The sequence below is a fragment of the Pongo abelii genome, chromosome 12 (genome assembly GCF_028885655.2).
Source record: "Pongo abelii isolate AG06213 chromosome 12, NHGRI_mPonAbe1-v2.0_pri, whole genome shotgun sequence".
Classification (NCBI taxonomy): domain Eukaryota; kingdom Metazoa; phylum Chordata; class Mammalia; order Primates; family Hominidae; genus Pongo; species Pongo abelii.
The window spans coordinates 108,819,445-108,833,133 of NC_071997.2; the positions used below are offsets into that span (position 1 = coordinate 108,819,445).

A 13,689-nucleotide genomic window follows, 5' to 3' on the forward strand; every position below is an offset into this window, starting at 1 on the left:
ATTGTAAAACTCTGTAGACATATTAAAAATACTTAACTATATACTTCAAAGGGATGAAGTTTATGGTAGGTTAATTATATCTAAACAAAGCTGGGTTTTTTTTTTAACATAAAAACAAAATAGTCAAAAATATTTTTCATAGTGGTAAAATTTAAAATACTTGGCTGGGCGTGGTGGCTCACGCTGGTAATCCCTGCAATTTGGCAGATCGAGGCAGGAGGATTGCTTGAGATCAGGAGTTTGAGACCAGCCTGGGTAACACAGCTAGACCTCATCTTTACTAAAAATTAAAAAAAATTAGCTGGGCATGGTGACATACACCTATAGTTCCAGCTATTTGGGAGGCGGAGGTAGGAGGACCACTTGAGATGGGGAGTTTGAAGCTGCAATGAGCTATGATCATGCCACTGCACTCCAGCCTCAAAAAACATAAAAACAAAAAACTCTATGTTGCCAAGAACAATTAAGTATATATAAAAATTATGGGGCACTGTTGTGATAAAATAATACTCAGATATATTCAAATATTTTATAATGATGAATTTAAAATTGTTTTAAAAATAAATGTACAAGTAGTATATATGCATCTATGGACAGAAAATGATAGAATGAAATTCAACAAAAATGTTAACAGCAGTTACTTCAGAGTGGTTAAATTATAAGTGATTTTTAAGTTCTTTTTTTTTTTTGAGACAGAGTCTCGCTCTGTCGCCCAGGCTGGAGTGCAGTGGCATGATCTCGGCTCACTGCAACCTCTGCCTCCTGTGTTCAAGCAATTCTCCCTGCCTCAGCCTTCTAAGCATCTGGGATTACAGGTGCCCGCTACCATGCCCGGCTAATTTTTGTATTTTTTAGTAGAGATGGGGTTTTCCCATGTTGGCCAGGATGGTCTTAAACTCCTGACCTCAGGTGATCCACCCACCTTGGCTACCCAAAGTGCTGGGATTACAGGCATGAGCCACCATGCCTGGCTGATTTTTGAGTTCTTAATACTTAAAAAAATTTTCTAGACCAAGCATGTATAATACTTAGATTCATAAATATATAGTAAACATTGCAATTTTTTTTTTTTGAGATGGAATCTGGCTCTGTTGCCCAGGTTGGGGTGCAGTGCTGTGATCTTGGCTCACCACAGCCTCTGCCTCCTGGGTTCAAGCAATTCTCCTGCCTCAGCCTCCCGACTAGCTGGGACTAACAGGCACGTGCCACCATGCACGGCTAATTTTTGTATTTTTAGTAGAGACGGGGTTTCACTATGTTGGCCAGGCTGGTCTTGAACTCCTGACCTCGTGATCCACCTGCCTCAGCCTCCCAAAGTGCTGGGATTACAGGCGTGAGCCCCCGTGCCCAGCTACAAATTTTTTTCTTTTTTTAAAGAAAAAAAAATTTTTTTTTTTTTTTTTTGAGACGGAGTCTTGCTCTGTTGCCCAGGCTGGAGTGCAGTGGCGTGATCTTGGCTCACTGCAAGCTCCGCCTCCCAGGTTCAAGCCATTCTCCTGCCTCAGCCTCCCAAGTAGCTGGGACTACAGGTGCCCGCCACCACACCTGGCTAATTTTTTTGTATTTTTAGTAGAGACGGGGTTTCACCGGGTTAGCTAGGATGGTCTTGATCTCCTGACCTCGTGATCCGCACGCCTCGGCCTCCCAAAGTGCTGGGATTACAGGCATGAGCCACCGCGCCCGGCAGATTCTTTTAAAATTTTTATTCATGAATCGGGCAGCCTCCCAAGCCAGAGTAGGGTCAGAGAGACTTCTACCATGACCATTTTAAAGACTTTAAAGATATTTAAACATTTAAACATAAATATTAAATAATAAAGAAAATGAGGTATTAGAAAATACTTAGTAAAGTAAATTAAGTAAGATTTGCGTTGATCAGAACTCAAGTTCCTAAACTTTCTTCAAAATTATATATGTTGGCCACATGTGGTGCCTCACGCCTGTAATCTCAGCAATTTGGGAGGCAGAGGCGGGCAGATCACTTGAGGTCAGGAGTTCTAGACTAGCCTGGCCAACATGGTGAAACTGTTATTAAAAAATACAAAAATTAGATGGGCATGGTGGCGTGCACCCGTAATCTCAGCTACTCAGGAGGGTGAGGCACAAGAATCACTTGACCCCAGTAGGCAGAGGCTGCAGTGTGCTGAGATCATGTCACCGTATTCCAGCCTGATCAAAAGAGCGAGACTCCATCTCAGAAAAAAAAAAAATTGTAGTTGTGGATCTCTTAAGAAAATTCATCTTATAAAAATGTGAATGTACAAAAGAAAAAGTGTATCTGTGAATGTGTAGGGAGTGTGTGAACATTAAAATGGATTCTTTCACCAAAAAAATGCCTAAAATACCTTCCGATTACAAAGATTACTCACTCCACCTCGTTTTTTTTTTGTTTTGTTTTGCTTTGGTTTTGAGATGGAGTTTTGCTCTTGTTGTCCAGGCTGGAGTGCAATGGTGCAATCTTGGCCCACCGCAACCTCTGCCTCTTGGGTTCAAGCGATTCTCCTCCTCAGACTCCCAAGTAGCTGGGATTACAGGCATGCGCCACCACACTTGGCTAATTTTGTATTTTTAGTAGAGACGGGTTTCTCCATGTTGGTCAGGCTGGTCTCGAACTCCCAACCTCAGGTGATCTGCCCGCGTCAGCCTCCCAAAGTGCTGGGATCACAGGCATGAGCCACCACGCACGCCCCCACCCCGCTGACCCCCCCTTTTTTTTTTTTTTTTTTGGAGACAGGGCCTCGTGCTGTTGCCCAGGCTGAAGTGCAGTGGTGCAAGCATGGCTCACTGTAGCCTCAGTCTCCCAAGTGCAAGCAATCCTGAGTAGCTGGGCTGGCTGGTAATTTTTTTTTTAAGTAGAGATGAGGTCTGGCTATGTTCCCCGGCTGGCCTTGAACTCCTGAGCTCAGGCAATCCTCTCGCCACAGCCTGCCAAAGTTTTGGGATTACAGGCTTGAGCTACCACACCTGGCTACTCACCCCTTTTTGATGGAGTTCAAAAACTGCTGACTGGCACCATCGGAATAACTTCTGAAATCGTCATTGACGGTGAATCCGTTTTTCCATAATTTTATATTTACATCTACCTGCAAAACAGTAGGAAACAAAATGCATCATGTTAATAAAATGTAGTAGGACTGAAAGTCCATTGAAAATTTCTTCTATCACTATTCATGCTGGGTGGGGTGGTTCACTCCTGTAATCCCAGCACTTCAGGAGGCCAAGACAGGAGGACTGCTTGAGCCTAGGAGTTGAAGACCAGCCCTAGCAACATAGCGAGACCCAGTTTCTACAAAAAATTAAAATCATTGATATGGTTTGGCTGTGTCCCCACCAAAATCTCAAGTTGAATTTATCTCCCAGAATTCCCGTGTGTTGTGGGAGGGACCAAGGGGGAGGTAATTGAATCATGGGGGCCCGTGTTTCCCATGCAATTCTTGTGATAGTGAATAAGTCTCATGAGATCTGGTGGGTTTATCAGGAGTTTCCACTTTTGCTTCTTGCTCATTTTCTACTGCTGGTGCCATGATTATGAGACCTCCCCAGCCATGTGGAACTGTAAGTCAAATTAAACTTCCTTTCTTCCCAATCTCGGGTATGTCTTTATCAGCAGCATAAAAATGGACTAATACAATTGGCTTCATAAACATTAAAATATAAGGGGGAGGCGATGTTGGGCGATGCATAGAATTGAGTAATCAGGAGAGAGGAGAATACTCAGGATCATAGATTCCAGAGCAAGAGCAGTAGAGCTCCCCTAGTGGACAACCAATCCACTGAAGGAAGGAGGGTTTCGCCACAATCTTCCCTTAGAAAAATTTTAACTGGTGGGCCAGGCACGGTAGCTCCCGCTTATGCTGTACAGTATTTACACTTTTACAGATATAAATAACAATTGATTTAAGCCCCAACTGTGACACAACTATGTTAGAAGAATGGGAAGAGGTGATTTGGGGAGAGGGGGAAGGTAGAAAAAGAGCTAAATCCTTATTATCTATAATACAAAGTGAATACATAATTCAAAAATCTGAAAAATCAAGAACTATCACTATTAGCATATTATCAGAAACAGAAAGCTCATGTCAGTAGAAATATCTAAGAGTTGTAAGTTGTTGCCTCTGGAAAGTAGATGCGGCCAGATGCGGTGGCTCACGCCTGTAATCCCAGCACTTTGGGAGGCCAAGACAGGTGGATCATGTGAGGTCAGGAGTTCAAGACCAGCCTGACCAACATGGAGAAACCCCGTCTCTACTAAAAATACAAATTAGCTAGGCATGGTGGTGCATGCCTGTAATCCCAGGCTGAGGTAGGAGAATTGCTTGAACCCAGGAGGCGGAAGCTGTGGGGAGACGAGATCGCACCACTGCACTCCAGCCTGGGCAACAGGAGTGAAACGCCATCTTAAAAAAACAAAAAAAGAAAAAAGAAAGTAGATGCTAGGGTCAAGGAGTAATAAGGCTGCTATTTTTCAACATAAGCCTTTCACAACTAATAGATTAAGTTTTAATTTAAAAAACAAATCAGAGTGAAAGGATTTTTCACAAATACTTTTTAAAATGTCTCATGTCAAAAAATCAGCTGGGGTCTCATAATTGGTACCGCTCTCAGTCTGCTTTGACATGTTATTTTGATTGAAATGTTTTTTTTAAAAACCAAACCTCATACAGTTATGCAGTTAGAAAAAGAAGTATTTTAATAGCCTTCCCAGGATAATCTTCTTTGACACTTCTTCAAAATTTAATAAGTAGTAGTAGTAGCTCAAAAGTTAGTTGAGAATCTGAATGTGGAATCTGAAACTTACCAACCATCTTTTCATATACTTGTTACGTTAAAGTCTTTTAGTATATGTGATTCTTTGGCTCTTTTACTCATGCATCACTGTGTAACATCATATATTGCTCATTTGGAAAATACTGGTTTTCTTGATTATGCAGATCTTCCAACTGCTGACACATTTAATTATATAAAAAAATTTATATTTATCAAAATGACACTAATCTCATTAGGAAATTCCTTAAGTTTTGAGAAGTTGTCAAGGTATGGTTGCTTTCTTTTTCTTTTCTTTTCTTTTTTTTTTTGAGACAGTCTTGCTGTGTTACCCAGGCTAGAGTGCAGTGGCACGATCTTGGTTCACTGCAACCTCCACCTCCCTGGTTCAAGCGATTCTCATGCCTTAACTTCCTGAGTAGCTGAGATTACAGGCGTGCATCACCAAGCTCAGCTAATTTTTGTATTTTTTAGTAGAGAAAGAGTTTCACCACGTTAGCCAGGCTGGTCTTGAACTCCTGGCCTCAAGTGATTCACCCACCTCGGCCTCCCAAAGCGATGGGATTACAGGTGTAAGCCACCAAGCCCAGCCTATAGTGGCAATTTTCTAAAAGTCTTATTTTCACTTAAAAAGTTGGTTAAGGCCAGGCGCAGTGGCTCGGTCTGTAATTCCAGCACTTTGGGAGGCCGAGGCGGGAGGATCATGAGGTCAAGAGATCGAGACCATTCTGGCTAACATGGTGAAACCCTGTCTCTACTAAAAATACAAAAAAATTAGCCAGGCGTGGTGGCGGGTGCCTGTAGTCCCAGCTACTCAGGAGGCTGAGGCAGGAGAATGGTGTGAACCCAGGAGGTGGAGCTTGCAGTGAGCCGATATCACACCACTGCTCTCCAGCCTGGGCGACAGAGCGAGAGTCTGTCTCAAAAAAAAAAAAAAAAAAATCGGTTAAATAAAAATTTATGATTTTTTGGCCGGGCACGGTGGCTCAAGTCTGTAATCCCAGCACTTTGGGAGGCTGAGTGGGGCGGATCACGAGGTCAGGAGATCAAGACCATCCTGACTAACACGGTGAAACCCCATATCCACTAAAAATACAAAAAAAAATTAGCCAGGCGTGGTGATGGTCGCCTGTAGTCCCAACTACTCGGGAGGCTGAAGCAGGAGAATGGCATGAACCTGGGAGGCGGAACTTGCAGTGAGCCGAGATCGCACCACTGCGCTCCAGCCTGGGCGACAGAGCGAGACTCTGTCTCAAAAAAAAAAAAAAAAAATTTATCATTTTCAACAGCTACTATAAGTTGTTTTCCTTGAAGTGCCAGGCTCACTTCATTCATTATTAGAAAATATCTACCAGGCAGGGCCAGGCACGGTGGCTCACGCCTGTAATCCCAGTACTTTGGGAGGCTGAGGCAGGTGGATCACCAGGTCAGGAGTTTGAGACCAGCCTGTCCAACATGGTGAAACCCCGTCTCTACTAAAATACAAAAATTAGCTAGGCGTGGTGGTGCATGCCTGTAATCCCAGCTACTGGGGAGGCTGAGGCAGGAGAATGGCTTGAATCCAGGAGGCAGAGGTTGCAGTGAGCTGATTGTGAAACTGCACTCCAGCCTGGGTGACAGAGCAAGACTCCATCTCAAAAAAAAAAAAAAAAAGGCTGGACACGGCGGCTCACACCTGTAATTCAAGCACTCTTTGGGAGGCTGAGGCGGGCAGATCACGAGGTCAGAAGATTGAAAGCATCCTGGCTAACACTGTGAAACCCTGTCTCTACTAAAAATACAAAAAATTAGCCAGGTGTGGTGGCGGACACTTGTAGTCCGAGCTACTTGGGAGGCTGAGGCAGGAGAATGGCGTGAACCTGGGAGGTGGAGCTTGCAGTGAGCAGAGATCGCACCACTGCACTCCAGCCTGGGCGACAGAGCAAGACTCTGTCTCAGAGAAAAAAAAAAAAGAAAAAAAGAAAATATCTACCAGGCCAGGTGCGGTGGCTCACGCCTGTAATCCCAGAACTTTGGGAGGCTGAGGTGGGCAGATCACAAGGTCAGGAGTTTGAGACCAGCCTGACCAACGTGGTGAAAACCCCGTCTCTACTAAAAATACAAAAAATTAGCCAGGCATGGTGGTGCGCACCTGTAATCCCAGCTACTAGGGAGGCTGAGGCAGGAGAATGGCTTGAACCTGGGAGGCAGAGCTTGCAGTGGGCTGAGATCGCGCCATTGCACTCCAGCCTGGGCGACAGAGCGAGTTGGAATATCCATAGTCTGTAAGTAAACCATTCTTTCTTGCAGAAACAATATGCCATGAAAAAGCAGACAGTTTGTTGATCTCAAATAACTGCACCTTTCCTTGAGACACTTCTGTATATTGTAGAAATACTTTATGTATACTTCACATTTTGTCACACAGAATAATAAGATGTGTATTCAAGGTTTGAGATACAAAATTAATTAATTAATTAATTCATTTATTTTGAGACCAAGTCTAGCTCTGTCGCCCAGGCTGGAGTGCAGTGGCGCAATCTCAGCTCACTGCAACCTCCGCCTCCCAGGTTCACGCGATTCTCCTGCCTCGGCCTCCTGAGTAGCTGGGATTACAGGTGCGCACCACCATGCCTGGCTAATTTTTGTATTTTTAGTAGACACAGGGTTTTACCATGTTGATCAGGCTGATCTTGAACTCCTGACCTCGTGATCCACCCGCCTCAGCCTCCCAAAGTGCTGGGATTACAGGCATGAGCCACCGTGCCCAGCTGAGAAACAAAATTTATAAATTCTACTGCATCAAGGACATTCTTAATTAAAATTAGTTTTTTTTTCCCCTTGGAAGTATACTCCAAGAATAAAATACAGGTTGAATATCCCTTATCTGAAATGCTTGCGATCAGAGGGTTTTGAATTTCAGATTTTGAAATATTTGCTGGTTGAGCTTTTCAAATTCAAGACTCAAAATCTGAAATGCCCCCAATGAGCATCCCTTTTAGCATCATGTCAGCACTCAAAACATGTTGGACTTTGAAGCATTTTGGATTTTTGGATTCAGTGGATTTGGGATGTTCAACCAGTAACTGCTAGCACAGTTTGTTGCCACTGCCTTGATTCCTGCTAAGGTGTTGCAGTTTTACCCACCACTACTTTTGTAATATCAGTGCAAAGTGAACACAGTTATTTTTTTACCTTACCTTACCTTACCCTTACCTTACCTTATCAGTCAGGGTCTCACTCTGTCACCCAGGCTGGAGTGCAGTGGTGCGGTCATGGCTCACTGCAGCCTCAAACTCCCAAGCTCAAGCAATCCTCCCAACTCAGCCTCCCAAGAAGCTGGGACTACAGGCACATGGCACCATGCCCAGTTAATTTTTTTATTCTTTTGTAGAGATGAGTCTTGCTTTATTGCCCAGACTGGTTTTTAACTCCTAGGCTCAAGTGATCCTCCTGCTTCAGCCTCCTAAAGTGCTGGGATTATAGGTGTGCCTAGCTTGTGAACATAGTGAAAAAGGGAAATAATATCTACTATGAAAACAGTTTTGGCCTCACACCTATAATCCCAGCACTTTGGGAAACCAAGGCAGGAGAACTACTTGAGCCCAGGAATTTGAGACCAGCCTGGGCAACAAAGCAAGACCCTGTCTCTACAAAAGAATAAAAAAATTAGCTGGGCATGGTGGTGTGTGCTGAGGTCCGGGCTATCTGGGAAGGCTGAGGCAGGAGGACTGCTTGAACCCAGGAGGTTGAAGTTGCAGTGGGCTAAGATCGAGCCACTGCACTCCAGTCTGGGTGACAGAGAAAGACGTTGTCTCAAACAAACAAAACTATTTTGACCTTAGGGACCCTCTAACAGGTCCATATATTGAGAAACACTGGAAGAAAAAGAAAAGTAATAGACATTTATTTACCTGTTTCTTCTGTTCAGCAGGAGACACGCATTTGGAACTAACCTTCTGAGCTTCCTCAAAAAGGCTATCAACAAAATATTCACAATTTGATTGTTGATTATTATCAAGAGGTTGATTATCAGATCCTGTTTCACAAACCCTAAACGAGATAAAGAAAAACAGGCACTATTAACTATTAGGTCTCTAAAAATTTACTTATTTTTTTCTAGTTAAGGATATTGAACTTAGATGCTACATGCAAGTCTGTAGTTCAGGCCCTCCTCTAAGTTAATATAACCTTGGGGAAGTCATTAACCCCTTTTTAGTCCAGAGCATGGTTTTCTCAACCTCAGCTCTATTAACATTTAGAAATGAATAATGCTTTGCTGTATGAGGTGTCCTGTGCATTGGAGATTGGGATCCCCAACCTCTAGGCCCATGGCCTGTCAGGAACCAGGTCATACAGCAGGTGGTGAGTGATAGGCGAACAAGCAAAGCTTCATCTGTATTTACTGTCGCTCCCATCGCTCACATTACCACCTGAGCTCTGCCTCCTGTCAGATCAGTGGTGGCATTAGATTCCCATAGGAGCATGAACCTGTGAACTGAGCATCCAAGGGATATAGGTTGCAGGCTCCTTATGAGACTCTAATGCCTCATGATCTGTCGCTGTTTCCCATCGCCCCCAAATGGGACCATCTAGTTGCAGGAAAACAAGCTTAGGATTCCCACTGATTCTACATTATGGTGAGTTGTATAATTATTTCATTATACATTACAATGTAATAATAATAGAAATAAAGTGCAAATAAATGTAATGTGCTTCAATCATCCCAAAACCATCTCCCCTTCTCCCCTGACAGGTCTGTGGAAAAACTGTCTTCCACAAAACCAGTCCCTGGTGCAAAAAAAGTTGGGGATCACTGTTGCAGAATGTTTAACAGTATCCTTGGCCTTTACCCATGAGATACAACAAGTAGGATGCACATCCCTGCCCCATCCCCAATCCTCAGTGTTATAACAACCAAAAACATCTCTTCACATTGCCAAATGCGTCTAGGGGCAAAAATCTCTCTAGGTTAAAAACCACTGGTCTGGAGTAAAAAATGTGTTGTTTTTGTTTTGTTTTTGAGGTTTTTTTGAGACAAGGTCCCTCTCTGTCGTGCAGGCTGGAGTGGAGTGGCGCGATTTCAGCTCTCTACAGTCTCAACCTCCAGGACTCAACCAATCTTCCCACTTCAGACCCCCAAGTAGCTGAGACTACAGGCTCACACCACCATGTCCAGCTAATTTTTTGTAGAGATAAAATTTCACCATGTTGCCCAGGCTGGTTTCAAACTCCTGGGCTCCAGTGATGTGCCTGTCTTGGCCACCCAAAGTGCTGGGATTACAGGAGTGAGCCATTGCTCCTGGCCAAAAATGTGTTATTTTTAAAGGGCTCAAAATGACTTTAAAAGGGATTACTATGCATTTTTTTGGTAACAGAAAACACTCTTGAACTAAAGGGGATAATGCACCAGGAACAATTGCATTTTTGTTCCTTTGCACACTTCAGAATATTTCCCACTAAAAACGTTATTTATAGTGATTTATTTATTTTTGAGACAGAGTCTCATTCTGTCACCCAGGATGGAGTGCAGTGGCATGATCACAGCTCACTGCTGCCTCAACCTCCTGGGCTCAAGTGATTCTCCCCCAAGTAGCTGGTTCTACAGGCACACATTGCGACAGCTGGCTGAATTTTAAAAATGTTTTGGAGAGGCCGGGAACAGTGGCTCATGCCTGTAATCCCAGCACTTTGAGAGGCCGAGGCGGGAGGATCATGAAGTCAAGAGATTGAGACCACTCTGGCCAACATGGTGAAACCCTGTCTCTACAAAAAACACAAAAATTAGCTGGGCATCGTGGTACGCTCCTGTACTCCCAGCTACTCAGGAGGCTGAGGCAGGAGAATCACTTGAACCTGGGAGGCGGAGGTTGCAGTGAGCCGAGATCGCACCACTGCACTCCAGCCTGGCAACAGAGCAAATACATAAATAAATGTTTTGGAGAAAAAGGGTCTCACTATGCTGTCCAGGCTTATCTCAAACTCCTGGGCTCAAGCAATCCTCCCGTGTCTGTTTCCCAAAGTACTGGGATTACAGGTGTGAGCCACTGCATCCAGCCTATAGTAGTTTAATACTTTACTAGTTTTTATTTTGTATTTTTATTTCTTTATATAAGAAATATCAGCTGGGTAAGGTAGTTCATGCCTGTAATCCCAGTACTTTGGGAGGCTGAGGTGGGCGGATCATGGGGTCAAGAGATCAAGACCATTCTGGACAACATGACGAAACCTCGTCTCTACTAAAAATATAAAAATTAGCTAGGCGTGGTGGTGCGTACCTGTAGTCCTAGCTACTCAGGAGGCTGAGGCAGAAGAATCGCTTGAACCTGGGAGGCGGAGGTTGCAGTGAGCCGAGATCATGCCACTGCACTCCAGCCTGGCGACAGAGCGAGACTCTGTCTCAAAAAAAAAAAAAAAGAAAGAAAAAAAAAAAGAAATATTATCTAAGATTCTGTTTGCTAGAAAAAGATGGTTTCTGGTTGTTCTCTTTTGAAATCATGCAGGAACATTTATAAAAGTACAGAAAGAAATACGATTTCTCAAATTCTATAAATAATACTTTTATAAAGTATTATAAATCATACTTTTATACCTCTTATACTGTGCCAGGAAATATAAGTTAGATACTGTTTTTTTTTTTTTTTTCTGAGATAGAGTCTCACTCTGTCCCCCAGGCTGGACTGCAGTGGCGCAATCTCGGCTCACTGCAAGCTCCGCCTCCCGGGTTCACGCCATTCTCCTGCCTCAGCCTCCGGAGTAGCTGGGACTACAGGCACCTGCCACCACACCTGGCTAATTTTTTGTATTTTTAGTAGAGACAGGGTTTCACCATGTTAGCCAGGATTATCTCGATCTCCTGATCTTGTGATCCACCTGCCTCAGCCTCCCAAAGTGCTGGGATTATAGGCATGAGCCACCGCGCCCGGCAAAGTTAGATACTGTTAACTAACCATGCTGCTACTCTGTCTCCCAAGTCTGTGATCCTAACCACGACATCTTATAAAGCACTATTCTAAGTACCTTACATGTGCCAACTCATTCAAATCCTCACAATGACCTGAAAAAGTAGGTATTATTTTTATCCCCATTTAATAGATGAAGAAAAAGCTTAAGAAATTTGCCAGAGACCACAAAGCTACTAGGAGGCAGTGCTAGGAACTGAACTCAAGCTACCAATGTCTCTGCTCTTAATCACTATGCTCGACTGTCGTGGAAAACAGCCATCACTGAGCCTTGGCGTGGTGGTGCACATCTGTAGTCACTTGAGGAGCATGACTTGAGGCCAGGAGTTTGAGGCTGTAGTGTGCTCTGACTGAGCCCACTAGAATGCCGTGACTAACCACTGCATTTTAGCCTGGGCAACATAGTGAGACCTCATCTCTTAAAAAAAAAAAGGCCATCACTATATTGTTACTAAAATGCCGATACTCAGGGCAGTGCTTTAACTTAGGTATACATTTTTTTCTTTCCCTAGGTAGTCCTCTCGTATATACTCTTAAAACATTCCATATTATCACAAAGTATTATGCCTTTTCCAAAGCAATGACATGATACCTCTTACACAGAAATAGTTACACACTAAGATGGTTTCTTATAACACTAGTGATTTTCCCCTTCCTTTAATCAGCATAGTCACATAGCAGTATAGTATATTGTCTAAAAGTCTGGGTGTTGCTGTTTGTATTTAAGTGCCTTCATTTAGTCACACCGACAATGGGCAAGAAACTTAACTTCCATGTGATTTGCTTTGCTTATCTGTGAAATACAGATACCACCACTTATTTCACATGGTTGTTGTGAAGATTAAATGAAAATATATATAAAAGCCTAAACACGGTATATAGTAAGTATCAGTATACATACTGGCACACAGTACACTCTCAAATATTAGTAATATCATTATAACCATTTTATGCTTTCTGGTATTTAACTGTTTCTTCTGTTCAGATGGTAGTTAGTGCTCCATTAGTAATTACTAAATACAAAGCCAATAAAGCTGAGCATCCAGAGTAGCTGAAATTTTATTCCTTCATGTTATTTATTTAATGTGTAAATTCTATTAAACTTCATCATGTGAATTCACATTACTCAAATATTTATTGAGTATCTACTACATGCTGGGTGGCAGGGAGATATGAAGATGAGTAAGAAACAGTCTATGTTTATAAGAGGTTCAGGGTAGAGTACAGTGGAGTGGAGTGGAGTGGAAATGTACAGTAAGAGTAGAGTAGAGTAGAGCGGAGATGTATAGTAGGAAATAGTTACAATAGAAAATACAGCCAGGCACAATGGCTCATGCCTGTAATCCCAGCACTTTGGGAGGCCAAGGTGGGAGAATTGCTTGAGCCCAGGACTGGAGACCAGCCTGGGCAACATGGCGAAATCCCATCTCTATAAAAAAATAAAAGAATACGCTGGGCATGGTGGTGCACACCTGTAGCCCCAGCTACTTGGGAGGCTGAGCCCAGGAGGCCAACGTTGCAGTGAACTGAGATCATGTCAATGTACTCCAGGCCTGGGCAACAGAGTAAGACCCTGTCTCAAAACAAAAACAAAAACAAAAACAAAAACAAAAACATTGGGAAAAAAAGGCCAGGCGCGGTGGCTCACGCTGTAATCCTAGCACTTTGGGAGGCCAAGACGGGCGGATCACAAGGTCAGGAGATCGAGACCATGCTGGCTAACACGGTGAAACCCCGTCTCTACTAAAAATACAAAAATTAGCCAGGTGTGGTGGCGGGCGCCTGTAGTCCCAGCTACTCGGGAGGCTGAGGCAGGAGAATGGCGTGAACCTGGGAGGCAGAGCTTGCAGTGAGCTGAGATCGCACCACTGTACTCCAGCCTGGGCGACAGAGCGAGACTCTGTCTCAAAAAAAAAAAAGAAAAAAAAAATAACTGGCCCGGCGCAGTGGCTCACGCCTGTAATCCCAGCACTTTGGGAGGCCA

General features: G+C 43.5%; 1 protein-coding gene across 9 annotated transcripts in view; it reads right to left on the minus strand.

Annotated features, from left to right (window-relative positions):
• Nucleotides 1-13,689, minus strand: part of UBXN2A (UBX domain protein 2A) — a 77,902-nt gene that overhangs the window by 24,924 nt on the left and 39,289 nt on the right. For all 9 annotated transcript variants that reach the window (XM_024241906.3, NM_001132085.1, XM_054545814.2 and 6 more), the window contains 2 exon segments: nucleotides 8,658-8,796; nucleotides 2,977-3,083 (listed from right to left, as the gene is read on the minus strand). In XM_024241906.3, coding sequence (XP_024097674.2) covers nucleotides 2,977-3,083; nucleotides 8,658-8,796 — 246 coding nt within the window.